Source organism: Melanaphis sacchari, unplaced genomic scaffold (genome assembly GCF_002803265.2).
Source record: "Melanaphis sacchari strain LSU unplaced genomic scaffold, SCAv2.0 Contig74_pilon_pilon, whole genome shotgun sequence".
Lineage (NCBI taxonomy): Eukaryota > Metazoa > Arthropoda > Insecta > Hemiptera > Aphididae > Melanaphis > Melanaphis sacchari.
The window spans coordinates 1,440,781-1,465,040 of NW_020271531.1; the positions used below are offsets into that span (position 1 = coordinate 1,440,781).

The window sequence follows — 24,260 nt, forward strand, 5'->3', positions numbered from 1 at the left end:
AATATCAATGTATAGTCTCTTGAGACTTCAAATAGAATTAGGTACCTAGTAAAACAGCTGAATAATATCGAATCGAATCTAAAACGTTTTCTACTTTCTATACTTTATTTATATATTTAGTAGTATATGAATATCTATCAGAATGTTTTTACTATTTTTTTTTTTTTTTTTACTTGAAAATAACTGATATTGAGTTACGACTTAGAAAATAGAAACAAAACATTTTCCGACGAATATTAGTTATAATATTCTAACTAATATTGTACACTTCAATATTTAAGTAAAAATAAAAAATATTTCACATCCAATGTAATTTAAAAATATATATGTATATAACATTTTTATTTTAAATGTCTATTTAATTTAAAAACAATACGTGCATTAATTTAAAAAAAAATATATATTTTAATAAGTCTTACTAATTGACAATCGAAGCAAACTATTCAAAAATATTATTATTCATGCTTAAATATATAAGCACAATTAAATGACAATTTACTTAAGTCTTTAAATTCAAAAGTAAATGTTTAAAAGAATTCATTAAAATAATTTCTTCTTTCGAAAAACCATAAAAAATTTATTGTGATCACAATATCATTTGTAATTTGAAGTTTTTTTGTTTATAAATGACTTCATCTTTACAAAAAGCTTAAAATTTTAACATAATTAAAAGTTTTTAAATAATTTATGGCCATAACTGAAAAGTACCAATAACTTAGAATTGGTTCACAAAAATTAATTTTAATTCTGCAGAATGTGTCGTATTTATAGTCTTTCATTGATTAGAATTTAGATAAATTAGTACTTTGGTGTCAAATCTATAAAAATGTAGAAAAATAATAGCAAGGCAGTTAAACTTTAAAAGAAAATGTAGCAATATTTTTCATAAAATATAGTTAAACCCAAACATTGCAAACATATTTGACAATATAAATTAGGTTTTCCGATAAACATAAACAATGATGTTAGTAAATGAGCAATATTATTTGTAAAAATTATTTTTTAAAAACATTTTGTACTGCAATGTCATTAATTAACATTATTCAAAAAATAAAACTAAAATACTATCAATGTTTAAGGTTTAAGAACATTCTTACTCTAAAACGTGATGGCAAATATCAATAAAAAAAACTATGCAGATCATTGTAAGACTAATACAGCAATATATTTCTTGCACCTGTCAGAATTTAAAATAGTACTACATTTACATTTAAGAGCAAAACAGAACTAATTTAGTTATTATATAAGTCCTATAGACCAGGAAATAGAATTAGTATCGACTGTGTATTTCATATGCCTATTGAATTAAACATGTCCAATATGCAAATATGCAATATAAACTTATAATATACATGAACCTTAATTATTTTCCTGGACTTATCTTTTCTTTCAGTTTATTTAAATAAATGATTAGGTGATTAAAAACTTAAAATCGTTACTTAAATTTTATAGATAAGGTTCATATTATGACACTAAATTCCATTTTTAAACTGTCTATGTATACGTTCATATACAAATAATACAATTAATGGTAATTTTTTTTTTTTTTTTAATTTAAATTTAATTTGTTTACAAAATAAAAACAATAAGTAATAATGATTATATAAAAGTACATAAACATGATTCACGTGAAGAGGACCGTTCATTAACAGAACCTCAGAATTATTATAATACTACGTAAATTTAGGTAAGTCTACCAGTTAACATATTTTTTGTGCATACAGATTATCTCAGTTATTACTTAATTGCACATTAAAAGGGTCAGATACTTGGATAATTAAAAAAAAAACCATAATTTTTCACTGAACTGATTTTTGTTGTTGTTAGATAAAAACAATTTGCAATTTATTTTTTTGTAAAACGTTATTAAATTTATTTTCTGAAAAGTTGATTATGAAGTAGGTATATATTTATTATAATAGAAAATATAAACCGTTATATTAGATTTTAATAAACGACGATAATTAAAATATTAAAATATTATTGTTATAATATTAGAAAATAAATTGTATAACAATATATACACCTAGTCTTATTAAAATAAAAATGATCATTTTTGATTTATGGTTTATGACTTGTAAAATTAGGTTAATTATTAAGTTAAAGTATTATTAAGGTATTTAATAAGTTTTATTTGCAAACATTTTAAATAATTGTATTTTATCTATTTTTTAGGCTAATCAACCAATTTGTTGGAAAATTTTCTAATAAAATCATATTTTATCATAATATAAAAATAATATAATATTTAGTTTTTTAACTTATTTTCCACTCTATTCCATAAATAGTACAACAGTACAGGAAAAAGACAATATAATTTAATAATTATTGATGTTTCAAAGACATTTGTGAACAAATTATATACTCGTAATTTTACTTATTTTAAATAATAAGTATATTTAATTTATATTTTTTACAATTTGTATAATTAAAAAAATATATAATAGTTATTAACATCTAAAATTGTCTTAAATTTAAACACAATAATTTATGTAATCACAATTATATTATAATTAAATTAAATAATATTTTATGCGTGGATTTAAGTTAATGAGTACATCATCAATCGACGATACTTTGTATTAATGATTATTTAATTTTCACCAAAATAATTAAAAAAGATATTTTATTTTTATTTTTAATTTTATTTTATTGTCATAATGTAAGTACAGCTGTGTAAGTAGTTGGGTTTATTCAGATAAAAATTGATTAATTGGTTTTTAAATGCCTCAAAAAGTCACCTAGAAATAGTTTTGCAGTCGTTTTGCTTAAAAAAAGCCGTTATTATATTTATATTAATACGTATACTTATTAAAAAAAAAATTTAAGTTAAGTTTTAATTAAAAAATTCGAATTATATGTTGATATATCAATATTATTTAGAACGCAATATTATATTAAACTATTTTCAGTTAATTATTACTTTAATAATTTTTTTTATACATATTAAACATTTAATTGATATATAATTATTTATTGAATGTATAGTTTTAATTTTATTAACTATAGACATTTAGTTATTATCATAAACTTATTATATACAATCACTAAGTAAGTCACTGATATAGATGATTTGTTAAATTTGAATTCAATGATAGATTATATATTGAACGCTTGTTTACTAACGCCAGCAACAATTTTATAGTACATAATATAAATTATACGTAGGTTACAAAATAAAATTTGTTTTTAATAAATTACAGATAAATAACTATTGAAGAAAAAAATATAATAGAAATAAAATATAAAATACAATTTATATTTAAGATTAAAACATATTAGAAGGCTCGTTTTTAATGGAATGGAACATACGATGGTTATTCTAAATTCAAAACAAGCTGTAGTTTATCACAAAATATTACATTGTTTGTATTAATGTATAATTTAGAAACATAAAATATATATTATATGAGTTTATATACATAGGTAGTTTAACCATTATAATGGGTATTACAATTTAAAATGTGTATGCATTTATATTTTTTCCCCTATAAATAATAAATATTTTTTGTTAAATTCTAAAAAAACTATTTAAAAAGTTTTAATTTAAAAACTCCAGCTTTTTTTTTTTGTGTTATTTAAACTCTCATACTGATTTTTTAATGAATAATAATGCACCTATCCATTTGTTAGTTCTCGACCTATAGTTCATGTACTCTCAGGTAGTTTGACAAGATAAGTTTTTTTCATATTGCTAGAATTTTTAAGTACTGTGGTAGACAAGTGAAGTGTATGTATCACTCGAGTGGTCATTGCAAGGTAATATTTCGATCAATTATTCAACGTTTTTTTTACAAAATGTCTCTAGTTTTCTAAAACCAGAATTATAGCTTTTTACTATAATTTAACCGCATCCTATATTGAAAAAACTAATAATAGACTAATGTTATTACTTTATTTTACTAAATTATAAATGGGTACTATAACAATAAATGTGTACAATAAGCATGCTATATAAAGTGTGTGTTTACGAGACCATTTGTCAGACCGTTTTTAAATCTCAACGAATGAAAGCAATACATAATTATTAACAACCATATATTATATGTATTTATACTTACACATATAATATACAATGTATGTCGTTATAATATATTTTTAGTATATTATATACATATTGTCTTACAACACTGTCGAAATATATGTAATATAATAATAATTTATAAGGGTACGTATAATTTATAAAGCCGGTATACCTACCACTAACTCGAGAACTATCGTATAAATTTGTAATAATTTAATTTTTCCCGGATTCTCTCATTCTGGACACGTATTCATCCGTTTTAACGATTAATTTATTTTGAATCCACACGGCGAACTCACCATATCAGCCCTCCACAGTTGCCCGCCCACACATCATCCGTCGTCGGCACAAAGATGAGAAAATCAATTTTCCACTTTGCCAACATACTATGTGACGATATACTCGTACCGTAACATTATCCTATTTTATTCGGTTTATCGCAAAACATCGTGTATGTACCAGATAGTGGTATTATTAATACGACCACCTCCACCGCTGACAAGTCTACAGCTCTAGCGGCATGGCGTCATGACTTCTACTTATCATCGGTGTCCTGAAGGAAAATAATATCCTAGTCAACTCTTATCTCGGCATCTCGCCATTTCGCGGCCGCCCACGTGCCAAATAAATTCCCTCCCGAAAATGTATAACGTATAAAATCGCATTGTATGGTATTATATTATACACGCGTATACATCCACCGAGCACGCTTCCATAACATTAATAATCCGTTCTAGTATAGTATAATTGCGTTGTGTTATTAAAATGTTTATAAAATATTATATACTTGATGATCTGATTTTTAAACTTTAAACACGTAAATAAACGTTACAGTGATATTCAAAGGACGAGATTTTACACGATTAAATCCAAAAATCGCGGTACTGCCGTATGATGCTTTTATGGTCTTACCTGCTAACAATCACGATTTTGACCAATTGCTATACAACAGAAGTGTCCCCGATGACGACGAGGGAGGTGTAAAATACCATGCGATGGTTATTATGTGACGCCAACGCCGCCGTCGGAGTCGTCGTCGTCGTCGTCGTCTTCGGTGCCGTTGTCGTGACTTCGCAAGTCGCCGGAGTCGTGATCGTGACTTCGCAAGTAGTCGGAGTCGAGGGAAGTAAACGCGCGCCGGCCGAACGCGAGCTAAGGCCTCGCACTGAAACGGCACAGCGCTGCGGCGGCATGGAACGTAAAAAAATACACACACACACACATACACACAGCAATCTCAAAGGGTAATAAGCGTCGGCGCGGTCGTATCCTTCTCTCTCTCGCACTCTCATTCCCGCTCACTCTCCTACCATCGAGCGCCGTCATCGGCGGCGGCGCTAATGTTTTGGGGTACTCCGATATATACGGTGCACCTATACAACACTGCGGCGGCGGTGGCGGCGAATACGATGACGACGACAACACACGGACCGTAAAAGCTCGTTCTGCGGAGCTGCTGCGTTACATTATTACTGCTGTTTTAAGTCAGTGTAATGCCGTACTCGAGAGTCATATTCCAATGCTTTGTAAATGCTATTTCTCGAGAGTATTCATCACCGTATTATCTTGAATACTTCTTTTTTTTAATTATTTAATCCTATAAAAAAAATTACATTTTATCAAATGCTCAGCTAAAAACCACAATATAACAAACCGATGTGGCGCTTATTTTTTGTTGTCGTTGTGCACATCGGTATACCTACATTGATGATATATATATATATATATATACAGATATTTGCTTTTAAGATATTAAATGTAATTATTTTTAAATGTATACTTGTATCAGAGGTAAATATAAAATAAAATAAAAGTAATAATATTCATTACATTAATAGGAATTTATCATAATTATGTAATCAGATACGTAAATTCCTTTATTATCTCAACACTTAATTTAACAAATCGGATGAGAAAGTAAATTCCATCATCATCAGTAACAAATATTATACTGCATTCAAGAACTGTTAATGAAATTTATATGAGCTAAAAATAAAACCAATTCAATTTATGTTACTTATTTAAATAATAATTAACATTTCAACATTTTAAGTATGTATAAACATTAATTTAAACCTTAAAAATTGAATTGATTTAAAAATAATAAAAACTTTAAGATAAATATATTATAATGTTGTCATGAATAATTCATCATAACATATTTCAGTTCACATCTGAAAATATATATTAGATAACTACATACATAGTGTACAAGATAATTATGTTTACAGTGCTAACAACGAACACTAACTATATCTTCACGATAAATAAATAATTTGTAAATATTTTTATTGGAAAATATGTTGGTTACATACTTACACATTCTGTTCTAATATTCCAAATTATCCTAAATTTTAATTTTTATGTTTGTTAGTTAATCCATCTAGTTACCTATAAACTCTTGATTATTAAATCAAAAACATAATTTTTAATCTCAAATCTCACAAAGAATATTTTTCCAAAACTACTGGCGCACAAAATATATTGTTAATAATGAACTATAAATTATAAATTAAATATTTTTAAGCATTTAAAGGTTTGAAAAACTTATGACCTGCAAATTTAGCTCGATGAGCTGTCAAATTATTTATAGACGATTTGTGCCTACGCGATCCGTCATAGCAACAATAATACAATAATGATAAAATTTCCTCTGCGACTGAAAACAGCTTTTCCATCGCCTTATCTCGCTCGCTCAGGATAAACGATTTAACAAATAATAGAGCCACATTTGCGGGAACCACCACAACTTTCGTTTTTTATCATTATATTCGTTTTGTATCATAGCACTTACCAGCAATTGATAGGTGTAGATATACGAACTTAATCGACCACTTTATTACGATATTATGTATATACACTATATATGTATTTATAAATGTGGTATTATATTATTAATGTTCACATAGATACTACCTAAAGAGCTATAATGGGGGATATCATGATGGTTTTTTTTGTATTTAAATATACAAAGTGATTCATCAAATTAATTTTCATGTTTTCTTTAGTAATACATTTATTCACATTCTAACTTTTTGAATTACTTATATCATATTTTAAAATACCTAAATAGGATTTTTTTTTTTTTAAGAGTGTTCTGTGTTAATGGAAAATTAATATTCCTTTATACGAAAAATACCCTTTTTACTAGAAATAAATTGGTAGGGTGTTTTTCTATTTTTCTTTAATATCATAGTACCGATAACATAATCAAATTGAACTACAATTAGTTTACGAATTATAAATTATAAATTCAACAGTATACATCGAGTACCTACACTAATCTCTAGACCAGTTGTTCCTAACCTGGAGGTAATTATCTTCCAAAGGGTAAAATAAGATTTTCTGAAGGGTTAAAACAGGAAATTTTTTTTTTATTGTATGTACTTTGCATTAATTCTGTATTAGTCACGTATATTAAAGTTGTAGTATAATAATAATATAATTGACATTAATATAGCTTTAGGGATTACCTAATACCTTAATATAACATTGATAATTAATAAATTAAAATTATTATTTTTTTTTTTTTTTTTGTAGGGTGGTATGATTGCTAATATCTAATTTAATTTATGAATAATAGTCTCAAAAAAGGTTGGAAATCTTTGCTCTAAACTAAATATTACACACAATGTTTTATATTTCATATGAACCAATATTAAGGATTATTATTCATAATATATAAATTATAACAACTCAAAAACTATTTATTCAAATTTCAATAAAAATACATCAACATTTTCAATATCTTCTCAATAATTTCCAGTAAAAATAGGCAAATTTAGAATGGAAAAAAAGTAGTATCATCGTTAAATCGTTTATCGAATCGCAGTAAATATCTAAACATATAATTTTGAAGTATACCTTTCTAAAAATTCCAAAAATCAAAATTTAAATAAACAGATTTTTAGATACATATAAAAAAATGAGTATGCTAGGTGGTTTAGATCAGAAATCGTATGAACAATGCTCTGAAAAAATTATTTTTTGATTTTTTTTTTTTTAAATTTTAGTTTCTAAACGTAAGAAAAAACATCGTTTTTTTTAAAAAGATTCGTATAAAATATTGAAGTAATGTAAGCAAGTGCTTTATTTTTTATTAAAAAGCCACTAGTATATATTTATGATAGCTCAAAAATTATAAAATAAAATAGATAAAATGTTAACAAGCGTTATTTTACCTTAACTCTAATCAGTATCGTTTTTAATTCATGGGATAATGTATCATTGCACTTATTCGATTTTTATTCTTTTTTTTTTTTTTGATCAATAGCAAATTTAACAATGACAATCTCTGTATTCACTTTTTTTATAAAACTCGGTCAGCGTGGAATAAAGATATGAATGATACTTTTCAATAAAAAGGTGGAAGTGATTGTGCTGTCCATTGAAAATCTACCTATTATACAATATACTTACACACACATAGTTACATAATATATACTTTAACTATAACTATAGCTATAACCTAATAACATCATTTTCAAATAAAGAAAATGAGTCAGGATATTTTTTTTGCATAAAGAAGTTTTTCGGTATTCGGGTCTTCATAAAACGGTAATTTGGGAAAATACACCATTATCAATTTCCATGAATCTTGTGGTATAATAGTTACTTTAATAAATGCATGCCTATTAAAACACAAAACATCAATAATCAACAAACCTAGAGTAATTAGATTTAAAGATTTTTAGTAAAATAATATTACAAACATCATAATAAATATTATTAAAACGGATGACAAATAATTTGATTTACTTATAGTTTATAAAGTATAAAAAAAACTTATCGACATTTATTTTTTCAAATTATAAATAAAATGTTTAATTTTTAATTTCCTTTCAAATAAATAACTATGTATAATTTTATAATATGTTTTATTATATTCATAATAATATATAATACATTTGAACTAAGCCAAAGAATTCTTCTTTTTTAATTTTAATAAAAATTTAAATTAATCAATTATTCTTAATTCTAACAACAAATTTTTATCTTGAAATTATGAACATGTTAAATTACTTATGCAACAAAAATATAAATAGTAATGATTTGGGATTATTCTATATTTCTCGTTTCATCTCATTATTTTTGACAGGACTTGAAATGCTTAAGAATCTTAATTGGAACCAGTACCAACATTTATTAGTAGAGAACTTTTTAGTTTTTTACAGTCTCGCTTATACTTAACAAAATTTTAAAAAGTTATACATTTATGTTGCATTTAGTTATATTTCATCATAGCTAATAAATGCAAAAATTATTTATAACTGTAATAACTATTTAAAATTAGACTTACTTTTATATAATTGAGATCTTTGTTATTTTTGTATAATTATTCTTTTAAGTTCGCGTATATATTATATTTAATATTTATGTCATAAGTGTATATTTCTTTCAACATCATGACATTATGTATTTATGTTAGTTATCTATATGGCTATACATCATGTTTGCAAAGTTTAAAGTTCCATTAGTTATGAACTTAGACCACTGTCCAACATGATTACCCACAAGAATTTATTATACCTACTGTTAACCGGAAACGGGAAATTCTCTTTACAAAACTGAGCTGGTGATACCAGCCCAAATTCTGAATTTCTGTCAAGTTATATGAAAAAATATTATTTTATTTGACGTAACGCATAATAAACAACCATTGTATACATATAGTATAATATTGTACAGATATGTAAAATTAAAATTTAGACAAATGTTAATAACTAAATAAATTAGGTGATTTTTGAAAAGTAGTATAACATAGCGTAGGTATATAAGATTAAATTAAATTATAACTATAACTATATTTAACTATAAATATTTAATTATGCTCATCAATATTTTTGTGTGAAAAAAATAATATTTTTTTTTGTATTTATTCAATTTTTTTATATTTTATTTATTTTTAAGTGCACTGTACATTATTTAATAACTATGGCAACAATAAAAAAATATTCTTAACATTTAACTTGAATTTATTTTATCTATTCTTATGTTTTGGATGAAACTTACAAGTTATTTATTCACAATTATTTGAATTAATATTGGGTTTTCATCCGAAGTTAAAATAGGGATTCTGCAATTGATCTAAATTTACATATTTTATCTTAAAGTAAAAAGAAAATTGAATATTTTAAGGTTAAAATCCCTTTATATGCTTTTTTTTCCAATTAATACATATACTTTGGGAGCTATTCATTTAACTTTTTCATAGTATTTATTGAATAATTAGAATTTAGTTGAGATTATTTGAGTTTATACACATACACTACTAAATACTACTATTAAACTGTTCAGTTACGTAAAAACATTCGAATGGTAATACCCGTTTGATAGTACCCTTCATTAAAATATTTCACTGATAATATTATTTTTCAAATGCTATACATATAGTTGTAGCCATAGAAAATAATACCAATATCCCATAATTACAATTTAGGAGTGTATTTTATGTGTGCTTAGCACTTCCGTAAATCGTAATCCATGTTACTTATGAGTAATAATAGTTATTTTATATTAATAAATGATTATGTGCAGTATAAAGCCATTATTATACAATCATATTTAATTAATAGATTGAAAAATTTGTGAGAAACGTAGTTCTTCAGTTCCTTACTGGTATCTTTGATCAATCAGTCAAGTAACCGTAAAAATACAGGAATCAACACTTCAGTTTTTTCATTAAAATTGCCAATTGATTATAATGGTTATATAGGTAATTTCAATTTATATTATTTTTATATAGTTCTGCAAAAACTTAATATATAAACAAAGTTCAATCGCATAAGTACTTATTTAATAAAAACACTATTCTATTTATTGCTAATAACAAAATATTTTAAGAAGACAGGTATTTTTTAATTTGTTTACCGAATGATGTAGCGCCAAGCTAAATTTTAGATAGGCAATTTTATAGACATGTAGCGAAATTCCGTTGCGCCTTAAAATAAGACCAAGCTTAAAAATGTAATCCATAGTTATAAACCAGTGTTGTCGGTATGTCGACGACAAAAACAGTTTAATGTAGCTGAACGGTTACACTGGATTTGTGTTTTGTTTATCGTGTCACTGAGTTCGTTTGCAGTATAGTCGGTATACATTATACACTTATGCAGTACTTTTCACGATTGACTTTTTTTTTTATCTTCAATCAAGTTTTGTTTTCTATTGATTTTGTTAGGTTTCGACGGTGAATTAAATTCGCGTTCCTTAGAGGCTTTGGGTAAAAATATTAATGTCAATTATATTATGTTATTATTTTTCGTGCAATAGTTTGGTGTGTTCTCCGTTCGGATAGTTAAATTTTTCGGCATTTTTAGGTGCTTTCGGAAATGGCCAGCCCCTCGCCTAATTCGATGGGACCTCCGGGGCCCAACCATCAACCGCCGACTCCGACACAACCACAACAACAACACCAACAACAGCAGCAACAACAACAACAACCACAACAGCAGCCGCCACAAGTACAACAGCCGCCCACCGCTCCTCAGCCGTTGCCGCCACAAAATTATTCCCCGGGCCAGCCAGGTGCACCGGCGTCGCCTAACATGCAGCAGGGCACACAGACATTTCCACCTCCAGGCATTCAAGTATATTCCAATTCCAACTACTCAGTACATGACTATTGTTTTAAAATAAGTAGTTATATGTTTCCATTAAAATCTATTTATTAGGTATCTGGAAATGTTTTAGAAACATTTCATAGAAATTTGATTTATCGGTGTTTTTTGTTTGAAAACAAATTTAGTAAGTTGATAGGTTGCAGTATCTAAGTAAAAATCAAGTCTGATAGCCTAATGTAAGTCATAAGAATACAGTAGGTATTAGATAATATGACATTTGTTGTATCTAATTAGTTCAACATAGATCCTTATTAATTCAGTATGGACATTAGAACAACATTATAACAAAAAAAAAATATATCATTTAGTTTACACATCTTACCTCATAGATAGGCATATAAACAAAAAATAATAACTTCAATCAATTTACATTGATAACAAAATATTCTTTTAAGCAACAAACTACACATTTAGAATAAGATGAACTTTTAAAACATTTTACTTGATATTATAAGTATTTTTACATTATGATAGTTATCAATCTTATCAACTTCTATTACATTACCTACAATTTAAAATGTTTATTTTGATAGGTAGGTTATCATATTATATTTAATTAGTTAATTAGTAACGTTATCCTAACTATTAATTAAAATAAATACCCCCATATATTTAAATAATAAGATATTTTTTGGTATAAAGTACTGTGCAAAGCCTTGTCAAGAAAATAAAAATACACTTGCTATGACTTATGTTTACTTAAAATAAAATGTACAAATATACTAAAATTACAAATGAATTGATATTTGTCAAATATTTATGTGTTTATTTTAAACACATGCAAAATTATGCAGTGTACATTTTTACATTTATGATCATTATATCTGAAAAGAAATTCATACTTTAATTTGATTATTCTACAGCTATAATTAAAAAATATGCAAAAGTAACAAATGTCTGAATCTTACTAATAATGATAAATATTGTATCTTAAATATTAGGAGTTAACCAAAAGTGATAATCAATGTATAAAGCTTTAAGAATCTGAAAACTTGGATAGCTGATAATAGTTATGATAATTTTATTCACATTATTTTAAATTTATAACAATTACTAGATTTTTTTATTGTAATTTCTTTAAAATTTACAGCAATTTACAGTTTTTCATTTAAATATTGTTCATATTGATTTGGTAATGGATTACATTTCACATAATTTTAATGGTTTTCACTTATTATTTAAAGCTATTTAAATTACCTTTAAAGTAGAGGGTTTTAATGTTACATCTCAAATAATAATGAATATTCTGTATTTTATTACTTCATTGAAATTGAGATTGAAATTATTTATTAAAAATTATCATTTTTTAATTTCAAAAAATTATTGGCTAGTTTTCTGGTACAAGCAGCAAGGATATCAGCATTCATTATATCCTTATATTCACCTCCTAAAAAAATTGTTTTAGGTATAGGTTTTCATATTTTTTATTAAAAATTAGATTTGTATTGTATTTTTAATAGAATTTTTACCTGTTGAATCAAGTACAATGCCTCCAGCTTCTTGGATAATCAGAATTCCTGCTGCTACATCCCAACATTTTAAATATTTAACATAACATATATCTGCTGCTCCCATTGCCAAATAGCATAAACTTATTGCTGCTGACCCTAAAACTCTTGATCTATTAAGTATAAAAATATGTTTAATATTCACACATTTTAAATAGCAATATTTAAACAAAATTGAATCCATCTTAATTATTTTAGTAAAATTTGTATGCACCTGATCATGAAAAAACCCTAAACAAACATAGGTTAATGGCATGATCAATGTTGACCTATGCCAATGTTAACGGTATATCAAATTGGTGGGATATGTGCTAGTATAGATGCATTTTGATCTCCATCCAGGTATGGATTGAAATATAACAAGAAACTTAAAAGTTTTCAATTTAAATCCCAAAATGATAAAAAAGTTACTCACTAAATTATTTTAACCTTTGATTTAAAATTCATATTTACCCACGTAAATTCTTCAAACTAATTTTAGTAAATATTCCTTCAACAAGCATAGCTTTATTAAGATCTGAAAATAAAATAAATAATACCAATCTTTTTATTCTATGTATTCTGTTGTTTTTGGAAAAAATTAAAACATATTTTGATGGATGAATGATTTTAAAACTACTTAAACATTCTCGTATAGAGTATTATATTGATTAAGATAACAATATTTATAAATCCATATTTTTTTTTTTTTACAAGTGCATACCTTTACAGATTAATATTAAGTTGTTTTTATTTAATTTCATTAATTCAAATATTAAAATAGACATAGCATTAAATTTAAAGGTTATGGTATAACATTATCCAGCTCCCAGAGGTTTTTAATTTTATGTTTTTTAAAAAAAGTTATTTGTATATTAGATATTTTAAAAACACATCTTTAATTACAAAATAAAAAATACAAGAACACCGATGAAATTTTCAAATTTGTAGGTCAATTCATTCATATTAAATTAAAAAAATAAAATATATAAACTAAGAACTCTATCCTGACCTTGAAAACAGAGATAACAAATATAGGAATTGCATCCATCCAATAAATATTTCATCATTTGAATTGTACAATATAAGATTTCAATATTTCATGTGCAAAAAAAAAATATTATTATCTATTACTTCACATTTTTAATTCATAGTTATATACACAAATTATTATATATTTATAGTTAAAAATCTAAATTAACTAAAGTGTTGTCTTATTTATTTTGATTACCTTCAGTGCATGACACTTGTATTTTTTCATTATTCAAATATGCACCTTCCCCTTTTTGAGCAGTAAATAATTGATTTATTATCGGATTAAAAACTATTCCTATTTTTATTTCATTTTCTACTGCCAATGCTAATGAAATACAACAAAATGGAAATCCTTGTATAAAATTAGTTGTTCCATCAATTGGATCAATTATCCACGTAGGCTCTTTGGTTAAAATTATATTTGCAGCACTTTCTTCTGCAATAAATCTATGCATATTTTTTTTATATATTTAATTATATTATTAATAATTTTTATATTTAATGATCAAATTTCCAATACTTATGATCTGGGTATAGTTGAAGTATGTTGTCAATTATTGTTTTTTCAATAAGTTTGTCATATTGTGTTACAAAATCCTTTTCATTTTTTTTAGTTGATATTTCTTTAGGGCTTTTAAAACCTTTTAACAATATCTAAAAAAGATATGCTGAATATTAAAATAAATTTTTACATTATAAAACATTTTATAAAACTTACTTCGCCTGCCTCCAAAACAATTTTAAGTGCATGACTATAATATTGATGAATATCAACCATAGTTTTATGTTTGGAATTAATAATTTAATGGTTATAAAATTTGATTTGAAAATTTTAACTTTCACAAAGTTGTCTACGCAATAAATTATAATAATTTCTTATCATTAAAAACAATGTAACATATTAAAATCCTTGTATAGTGTGACCAAAGTTACAAATAAAAAAGTACTAATGAAATAGTTTGTTTGCTGTGTACTACATAGGCAGTTATTTATTTATTTTTTTTATATTTTATCTTAAGATTTGACAACATGGATCATTAGCTTATAACTTATAAGCATTAATTTTAATTTTATCTATATAACATAGCTTACTTATACATTCTTATTTTTTGAATACATTATATTTATTTAATTATATAGTATAATATTATAATTTTAAATTAATTTTAATGTTTTAACTTTGTCTTAAGTATAATATTATAATACAACATTTAATTTAAAAAAAAATTAACTCATACATATTTAAAATAAAACAAATTTAAGCTCAGTTTATCCTATTGATGAATATGCATTTACTTATTTAAAATTTTTGGTGGGTAAATTGTGTTGGTAACAGAAGACATGCCATCACCATTTTATTATTTATTTATTCAATAGATAAGGAATCTTTAAAAAAAATTATGGTTCATACATTAACACTAATTAAATTGTATATTTTTAGAGAAGCAAATTGGTTATACTAAAAATAGCTAATTGTGTTATTCTTTATTTTTGAGAAATATATCTTAAAATATTTTATTATGGTGTATAAATATATTAAAATTTGGTATTAAAAATCTATTGAAACATACAACTAAGTATTACTTAGTAAAATATTAATAAAATATATTAAGTTGTTTGCAGTGTGTTACACAACAGTTTAGTTTTATTATTAATTTTTTTTATAGTTTTTGATATAATTTATAGCTTTTCTTAAAAATCAGTAACTAATATTTTTGTATTAAATATGTGTTTATAGCCTAGTGGACCTCCTCAAGAAAATTTAATTGCACTACAAAGAGCAATAGATTCAATGGAAGAAAAGGGGTTACAAGAAGATCCCAGGTATTCACAATTATTGGCACTAAGAGCAAGACAAGGTAATATGGACCCAAATCAAAGACCTCCTTCTTCAATGCAAGTGAGTTAATCATTATTAATTTTAACTTTTTAATTACTATCCAATTTAAATGTTTATTAGTAATTTAATAATAATATAATTTAATTTAGGGAAATTATCCTCCTCAACATCCTGATAAACCACCTTCGCCTCAACAAAATTCCCCAAATCCTAATGGACCAAATGGACCAGTAGCCCAAAATAATTTAACTCCTGCTCAAATGCAGCAGCTTAGAGTTCAGATAATGGCATATAGACTATTGGCTCGACAACAACCTTTAACCCAACAATTAGCTATGGCTGTTCAAGGAAAAACTTCACCTCAAGGATATCCTCCTTTACCTTCAGCACACCATCGACAACTAGAACCTGGAGAAATTGTAGAAAGCAGTATGCCAATGCCTTCAGGAGGTCCAATGAGATTACCAATGCCAATGCAAAATGCTCCGAGACAACCTAATCCTCCTGGTCCTATTTCACAATCTCCTGTTCGAATGCCTCAGCCAGGTTCTACTCCACAAACACAAATTCAACCTCCTCCAAATGCCCAACATTCTCAAGGTCCACCACCAAACCCACCTCCATCTGTATCAATGAATGGACCTCAACCACCTCCTAATATGGCTCCAGGAATACCTCAAGCTTCACAGCAAATAAATACCCCTCAACCTGTAGGTCAACCACCTATTGGAGGAGTCCCTCAGCCTATGATGGGTGGTCCACAACCAATGGCTGGTATACCACCACATATGCCTAACATGCCTACAACAAATGGACCATCGCCACAACAATCATTACCCCAACAACAGCAGCAGCAACCACAACCACAGCCACAGCCACAGCAGCAACAACAACAACAACCACAACAACAACAGCAGCCCCCTCAACAACAGCAACAAACACAGGGTCCTCCTCCTCCAGTTAAACAAAATAGAACTACATCATGCCCTAAACCTGTCGGTTTGGATCCTTTAATAATATTACAAGAACGTGAAAACCGTTTGGCTGCACGTATTGCTCATCGTGTACAACAATTGAGTAATTTGCCAACGACAATGAGTGATGATCTAAGAATCAAAGTAGAAATTGAACTTAGAGCTCTAAGAGTATTAAATTTCCAAAGACAATTGAGAGCTGAAGTAGTTGCTTGTACTCGCCGTGATACTACTTTAGAAACTGCTGTTAATGTAAAAGCATACAAACGAACAAAAAGACAAGGTCTAAGAGAAGCTAGAGCTACGGAAAAATTAGAAAAACAACAGAAGTTGGAAGCTGAAAGAAAAAAACGCCAAAAACATCAAGAATATCTTAGTACTATATTACAACATTGCAAAGATCTTAAAGAGTTTCATAGAAATAACATTGCAAAAATTGGACGGCTTAATAAAGCTGTTCTTAATTATCATGCTAATGCTGAACGTGAACAAAAGAAAGAACAAGAAAGAATTGAAAAAGAACGTATGAGAAGATTAATGGCTGAAGATGAAGAAGGCTATAGGTATAACTCATTTTATTTTTGTTTTATGCATTTAAATACATAGTTTTAAAACTATATAAACATTTAATTTATTTTTGTAGAAAATTGATTGATCAAAAGAAAGATAAACGTTTGGCTTTCTTACTCTCGCAAACTGATGAGTATATTGGAAATCTAACAGAGATGGTCAAAGAACATAAATTAGAACAGAAGCGTAAGCAACAAGAAGAACAAAAAAAGAAGAAGAAGGTAAGTTTATATTAAGTACCAAATAAATTTCAAATTATTCTAATAATTAATTACTTATTTCTCTATCAATAAATAGAGTGATGGACCCGAGGATCATGATGAAAGTTCTCAGCAATCAGACATGCACGTTTCAGTATATGAACCTTCTACAGGTTAAAACATATATACATATATTTTTATTTTACATTTTCTAATTTTTTACTTTGATTTTTATTATAGGAAGAATGTTTAAAGGAGAAGAAGCTCCACTTGCGTCCCAATTGAACAATTGGTTGGATGCTCATCCTGGTTGGGAAGTAATGGAAGAGTCTGATGATGAAGATGATGATGAACAAGAAGATGATGAATCAAGCAATCAAAAAATCAAAAAGAATAGTTTTGAAAAAGAAACTACTGAAGATAAAGAACCAATTAAAAAAACCAAAATGGAAGATGATGAATATAAAAATGCTTCAGAAGAACATACTTATTATAGGTTAGAAAATATAAAAGAAAAATTTTATGAATAAACTAGTCACAATTTTCATATATTTTTTTTTTTTTCAGTATCGCTCATACTATTCATGAAAGTGTTACTGAACAAGCTTCCATTTTAGTTAATGGTAATCTGAAAGAATATCAAATAAAGGTAATGCTATTTGTTAATTGTTATTAATTTAAAAACAAAATGTATTTAACTTTAATTTTGTTTTATTGTGTAGGGACTTGAATGGTTAGTTTCATTGTTTAACAATAATTTAAATGGAATTCTTGCTGATGAGATGGGTTTAGGAAAAACCATCCAAACAATAGGTCTTATTACTCACCTTATGGAAAAAAAGAAAGTAAATGGACCTTTTTTAATCATTGTGCCACTGTCGTAAGTATTAGAAACTTTGATATATATAGAAGTTAAATTTAAATAAATAAATACATTTTATTATATACCCATATTATTTATGATTTAATTATATTATTAGTATTATATAATATATATAATTAAACTTACAGAATTTAAATAATTAATTTTTTTTTTTATTATTTAATAATTTAGTTATTATATTTAGAAAGTTAGATCTCAAAAATGTTTTAATTAAAATACATATTCCTACTACTTAGCAAGGTTATATTTTTAAGTTTTCATTCTAATAATACTGTTATAATCTGTAAAATATGTTGTTATATTCAGTACTTAATACATTAGATAGATACTCACTATGTGTTCCAAATATTTTATTGCAAAATGTTGAATTAAAATATATCATTAATACTTGTGTGATATCCTTGTATAGAACCTATTATAAATTTTAAAATAATATCTGAATCATACTGAAATATTTATTTTCTTGATATTTTTATCGAATTTCAATATACTTGATACTTAAGAGGACGTCGTACCCGCATATATTATCTCCGTCTTACAAATGCGTAACATAGCAAATATTACGTTCAGAAGATCACGATTAACTCCTTTAAATTGAAAATTAGAGTGAATTGACCTCTTTTGAAGTTTAAAAGTGAGATTATTATCTAGGGCATCTCATAGGCTTTTTATTATATTTTAATTTTAAAGTAAGTTATGAGTATTTTAAAATTGTAAATTGCTTGCACGTCTTAAAACACACATAACTCGCTTTAAAATTAAAATATAATAAAAAGCCTATGAGATGCCCTAGATAATAATCTCACTTTTAAATTTCAAAAGAGGTCAATTCATTCTAATTTTCAAGCTGAAGGAGTTAAACGTGATCTTCTGAGAGTACTATTTGCCATGTTACGCATTTGTAAGACGGAGACAACATATGCGGGTACGACGTCTTCTTAAACATTTGAGATGAATTACATTTTTTTTTTTTTTTTTAAATTTTAGTACAATGTCAAATTGGGTATTAGAATTTGAAAAATGGTCTCCATCAGTTTTTGTTGTAGCTTATAAAGGCTCTCCAACTATGCGACGAAATTTACAGACACAAATGCGATCTAATAAGTTTAATGTCTTATTAACTACATATGAATATGTTATAAAAGATAAATCAGTTCTTGCAAAAGTAAGTAATTATTTATTTCATATTTTTTTATTTTAAATTCAAAAAAACACTAATTACGTAGTAAATTATGTAAATAACTAAATTAATATATTTTTAGCTTCATTGGAAGTACATGATTATAGATGAAGGTCATCGTATGAAAAATCATCATTGTAAATTGACACAAGTCTTGAACACTCATTATAATGCTCCACACCGTTTATTATTAACTGGTACACCTTTACAAAATAAACTCCCTGAACTTTGGGCTCTTCTTAATTTTTTGTTGCCATCGATATTTAAGTCATGTTCAACATTTGAACAATGGTTTAATGCACCATTTGCTACTACTGGAGAAAAGGTATTTAAATTAAAATAATTAATAATTTATGTGTGAAATTTTTTTATTATTTTCTATTTTGATTATTTTTAGGTTGAATTAAATGAAGAAGAAACTATTTTAATTATCCGCCGTCTTCATAAAGTTTTACGTCCATTTTTGTTGAGGCGTCTAAAAAAAGAAGTCGAATCACAATTACCTGATAAAGTGGAATACATTGTCAAATGTGATATGTCTGGATTGCAACGGGTATTGTACAAACATATGCAGAGTAAAGGTGTATTACTCACTGATGGCGCTGAAAAGGGAAAACAAGGTAAAGGTGGTGCCAAAGCTCTCATGAATACTATTGTACAATTGCGTAAACTGTGCAATCATCCATTTATGTTCCAAAGTATCGAGGAAAAATATTGCGAACATATTGGAACTGCTGGAAATGTTGTTCAAGGGTAATTTAAATAATGAATCAGAATATTTATATTCAGTATTTGCTAATTAATTATATTTAAAAATTTTTATTTATTCATTCATAGGCCAGATTTATACAGAGTGTCAGGAAAATTTGAGTTATTGGATCGAATTTTACCCAAACTCAAAGCTACCAATCATAGAGTATTACTGTTTTGTCAAATGACCCAACTTATGACCATTATGGAAGATTATTTAGGATGGCGAGGTTTTGCATATTTGCGTTTAGATGGTACTACTAAAGCTGAAGATAGAGGAGATCTTTTAAAGAAGTTCAATAGTGCAGGCAGTGAATATTTCCTATTTTTATTAAGTACAAGAGCAGGTGGTCTTGGATTAAATCTACAAGCCGCTGATACTGTTATTATATTTGATTCTGATTGGAATCCACATCAAGTAATAATTATTTTATAAATCACTTATGACTGTGTCTTATAACTTTTCGCTTATATTTCCTATCCATAGGATTTGCAAGCTCAAGATCGTGCTCATCGTATTGGTCAACAAAATGAAGTACGCGTTCTTCGTTTAATGACTGTAAATTCAGTTGAAGAGCGTATATTAGCTGCTGCCAGATACAAATTAAATATGGATGAAAAAGTTATCCAGGCTGGTATGTTTGATCAAAAATCAACTGGATCAGAGCGTCAACAATTTTTGCAATCTATTCTACATCAAGATGATGGAGATGATGAAGTAAATTTTTTAATAATTCTAATGTTTGCAAATGAAATATTTAATATTATTTTTTTATTTCATATTTTTAGGAAGAAAATGAAGTACCTGATGATGAAGTTGTCAACCAGATGATAGCTCGATCAGTAGAAGAATTTGAATCATTCCAAAAAATGGATCTTGAACGTAGAAGAGAAGAGGCCAAATTTGGTCCAAATAGAAAATCGAGATTAATTGAAATATCAGAATTACCTGAATGGCTTGTTAAGGATGAAGATGAGGTATTATTTTTATTATTATTAAAATATTAAAATAATTAATTATAATCGAACATTATTTTTAAGGTTGAGAGGTGGACATATGAAGAAGATTCTGAAGAAATTATGGGACGTGGTTCCCGTGCTCGTAAAGAAGTAGATTACACTGATAGTTTGACTGAGAAAGAATGGTTGAAGGCGATTGATGAAAATGTTGACGACTTTGAAGATGATGAAGAAGAAGAAATAAAATCAAATCGTAAAGGAAACCGGGGTAAGAAAAGAGGTAAAAGAAATGCAGATGATGATGATGATCCACCAATTAGACGGCGTAAAACAATTGGACCTGAAGAAATAAAGCTACGAAAAAAAATGAAAACTATCATGAACATTGTAGTAAAATATACAGATGCTGATTCCAGAATATTAAGTGAACCATTTATGAAATTACCATCTAGACACAAATTACCTGACTACTATGAAGTAATAAAAAAACCTATGGATATTAAAAAGATTATGGCAAAAATTGATGACGGAAAGGTATTATTTTAATTGGATTAACATTTTAAGAATGTTATAGTTAAGAGTATAATAACTATAAACCAGCTATTTACATTTTTGTTTTATTTATTAAAATTTAGTATGCAGATTTGAATGAACTTGAAGCTGACTTTGTACAATTGTGTAAAAATGCACAAATATATAATGAAGAAGCTTCACTTATTCATGAAGATTCAATAGTTTTACAATCGGTTTTCACAAATTCTCGTCAACGATTAGAATCAACTGATATTCCAGAATCTGGACCAGAAGAAGGAACAAAAAGTAATGCTATAATTCTTAATAGTAGAATTGAGCAATATTAGTATTTCATATAATATAATTATTTATTATTTAGTGGACGTCTAATCTACATGTGTAAAACAAACCAAATATATGTAATGGATTCTTATTACAATTTATTTATTGAAAATAATATAAAAAATTACTTATTATAAGGTTTGTAAAGGGTAATATTAATTTTATCAAGTGAAAAATTTTATTTTTCATTTATTTTAATATAAAAATATGAAAAAAAAATCTGCTCATATACACAGATTGTATTTCTTCTACAAATTAAGTAATATATACATTTGCTTTAATAAACTTTAGTAAGAATTTGATATTTAGTTTTGCTCTATTATGTTATACATGTGTAATACAAAGACAATGCATATGATACAACTTTCTCTTAATTATAATGATTTATAAACTTAATGGAATTATTTTATGTTTTTAATTTAAAATAATTTACTAGAAAAAATTTGTATTTAATGTTTTAGGTGAGGATGAGGTTTCAGATGCTGATACTACTTCATCTTCAGTGAAATTGAAACTGAAAATGAAACCTCGTGGTAAAGGGTCTGAAGTTAGAACATCTAACCGACGAAAAAAAAAGAAGCATGTAAGTGACGATGAAGATGATGAAGATTCTAATTTATAAACATCTAATTTAGATTTAGTGTGTGAACCTTTAAATATTAGTATCTAAATTTAAGAAATGTTTTGTGACATTTTAGGAATATATTTATTATTATTTTTTTTTTCTAAAATCTTTCAAACTAGATTTAGCTTTTTAAAAATGAGATATTGGTTTATAATTAAATATACATATATTATATATTAGTGGATTTATTTGGTCATAAAATAATTATTTGTAAATAATCATTGCCTTGTTTTTATATATATGTATTAGTAGCTTCATGTTTGCATAATATGTTATATCCTTTTTTTTAATGCAACCTAACTAGTTTCTATCTAAGAACAATGAGAACTAATTGAAAATTAGGTACAACTCACTTCAATAGTATATGTAGTCTACTTTTAAAATTTTTAAATTAAAATCTTACTTTTTTACATTTTTTTTTTTTTTTTTATATTTAATTACAAATGATTATAAAAACAAGGTTATTTGTAGTAGTTGGTATGAGGTAACACTATTCTAAGTTTTAACTTGTTATTCATTTTTAACATTTATGAATTACAAAAATATATATTTATAACCTATACACAACTCACTTAAATTATATGCTCATGAAAATTTAATTATAATTATCTTTATTGTAATGGTGTTAGTGCAATCAAATTTTATAGTTATACTAACACTTTTGTTTTAGTTATGAAAAAATAATTTTTATTTTCTAAAATCTCATTTATTAATAGGTTGCATGATAGTTTTTTTGTACTTTTTATATTTTTATTAATCATAAACAATGTCTACTTAAATTCTATAGTATTTTTTCAAAAATAATTGAAATACTTTTTTTCATTAACGAGCTTTAACATTTTCACAAATACTTTTCGCTTGAATTATATTAGTGTACTCATATGACTTGGAACGAGTAAGTTACAATCGGATTTGTAGCCATCAGCCTGCCTAACGGCATCAATCTCCAATTAAGCTTATGCCACTATCGTTGTTAAAATATGAGCGTCTGTAGATCTGTTCTGTAGGGTGACTATAGGTTTTAAGAAATGCATTTGCTTAAGTTAGGTCCCTGTAATGTAAAAGCCAAAGATAGCGCCATTGTTGTGGACAACTGTCTACTATCTTTATACAAGCCAGAATCGACGTTCATTGTGATGATAAAAATTTGACAGAAAAACCATACTTGGTCAAAGTATTGATATCTACATTATGGTCAGACCTATTTTATGCTTCATTAAGAAAATGTCACTGAAAATTGAAACATTGTACTTGG

The 24,260-nt window shown here is 26.3% G+C and overlaps 3 protein-coding genes across 4 annotated transcripts in view; 1 reads left to right on the forward strand and 2 right to left on the reverse strand.

Moving 5' to 3' along the window:
* Positions 1 to 5,177, reverse strand: part of LOC112601045 (beta-1,4-N-acetylgalactosaminyltransferase bre-4-like) — a 31,568-nt gene extending 26,391 nt beyond the window's left edge. The window contains exon 1 of the mRNA XM_025348450.1: positions 4,937 to 5,177. The gene's annotated coding sequence lies outside the window, so the exon portion shown is untranslated. The remainder of the gene's footprint in view (positions 1 to 4,936) is intronic.
* Positions 5,178 to 11,128: 5,951 nt separating this feature from the next.
* Positions 11,129 to 23,089, forward strand: LOC112601122 (ATP-dependent helicase brm). 2 transcript variants are annotated; one of them, XM_025348561.1, is made up of 18 exons: positions 11,129 to 11,246; positions 11,344 to 11,613; positions 15,907 to 16,068; positions 16,158 to 17,545; positions 17,626 to 17,773; positions 17,850 to 17,925; positions 17,993 to 18,248; positions 18,320 to 18,401; positions 18,475 to 18,632; positions 19,623 to 19,800; positions 19,898 to 20,140; positions 20,213 to 20,568; positions 20,653 to 20,983; positions 21,053 to 21,283; positions 21,355 to 21,543; positions 21,607 to 22,059; positions 22,161 to 22,344; positions 22,842 to 23,002. In XM_025348561.1, the coding sequence occupies exons 2-18, from the start codon at positions 11,356 to 11,358 to the stop codon at positions 23,000 to 23,002; spliced, it is 4,854 nt and encodes a 1,617-aa protein (XP_025204346.1). In that variant the 5' UTR covers positions 11,129 to 11,246; positions 11,344 to 11,355. The 2 variants fall into 2 exon arrangements, with proteins under 2 accessions (XP_025204346.1, XP_025204347.1); XM_025348562.1 differs by lacking the exon at positions 11,129 to 11,246 and having other exon boundaries at positions 11,356 to 11,613; positions 22,842 to 23,089.
* Positions 12,742 to 15,015, reverse strand: LOC112601124 (inositol monophosphatase 2-like). Its single transcript, XM_025348563.1, has 6 exons — positions 14,887 to 15,015; positions 14,689 to 14,822; positions 14,365 to 14,615; positions 13,608 to 13,671; positions 13,116 to 13,267; positions 12,742 to 13,033 (listed from the first exon to the last, which is right to left on the reverse strand). Exons 1-6 carry the CDS (start codon positions 14,944 to 14,946, stop codon positions 12,936 to 12,938), a joined length of 759 nt encoding a protein of 252 aa, XP_025204348.1. The 5' UTR covers positions 14,947 to 15,015; the 3' UTR covers positions 12,742 to 12,935.
* Positions 23,090 to 24,260: the final 1,171 nt, after the last annotated feature.

Bases quoted from the DNA above. Each gene is read 5' to 3' on its own strand.
- LOC112601122 (XM_025348561.1), top strand. From the start codon at position 11,356: ATGGCCAGCCCCTCGCCTAATTCGATGGGACCTCCGGGGCCCAACCAT. The intron at 18,402-18,474 runs GTAATGCTATTT...TTTATTGTGTAG, and splicing joins TGAAAGAATATCAAATAAAG to GGACTTGAATGGTTAGTTTC. The intron at 18,633-19,622 runs GTAAGTATTAGA...TTTAAATTTTAG, and splicing joins TTAATCATTGTGCCACTGTC to TACAATGTCAAATTGGGTAT.
- LOC112601124 (XM_025348563.1), bottom strand. From the start codon at position 14,946: ATGGTTGATATTCATCAATATTATAGTCATGCACTTAAAATTGTTTTG. The intron at 14,616-14,688 runs GTATTGGAAATT...AAATATGCATAG, and splicing joins CAACTATACCCAGATCATAA to ATTTATTGCAGAAGAAAGTG. The intron at 13,034-13,115 runs GTAAAAATTCTA...CAATTTTTTTAG, and splicing joins CATTGTACTTGATTCAACAG to GAGGTGAATATAAGGATATA.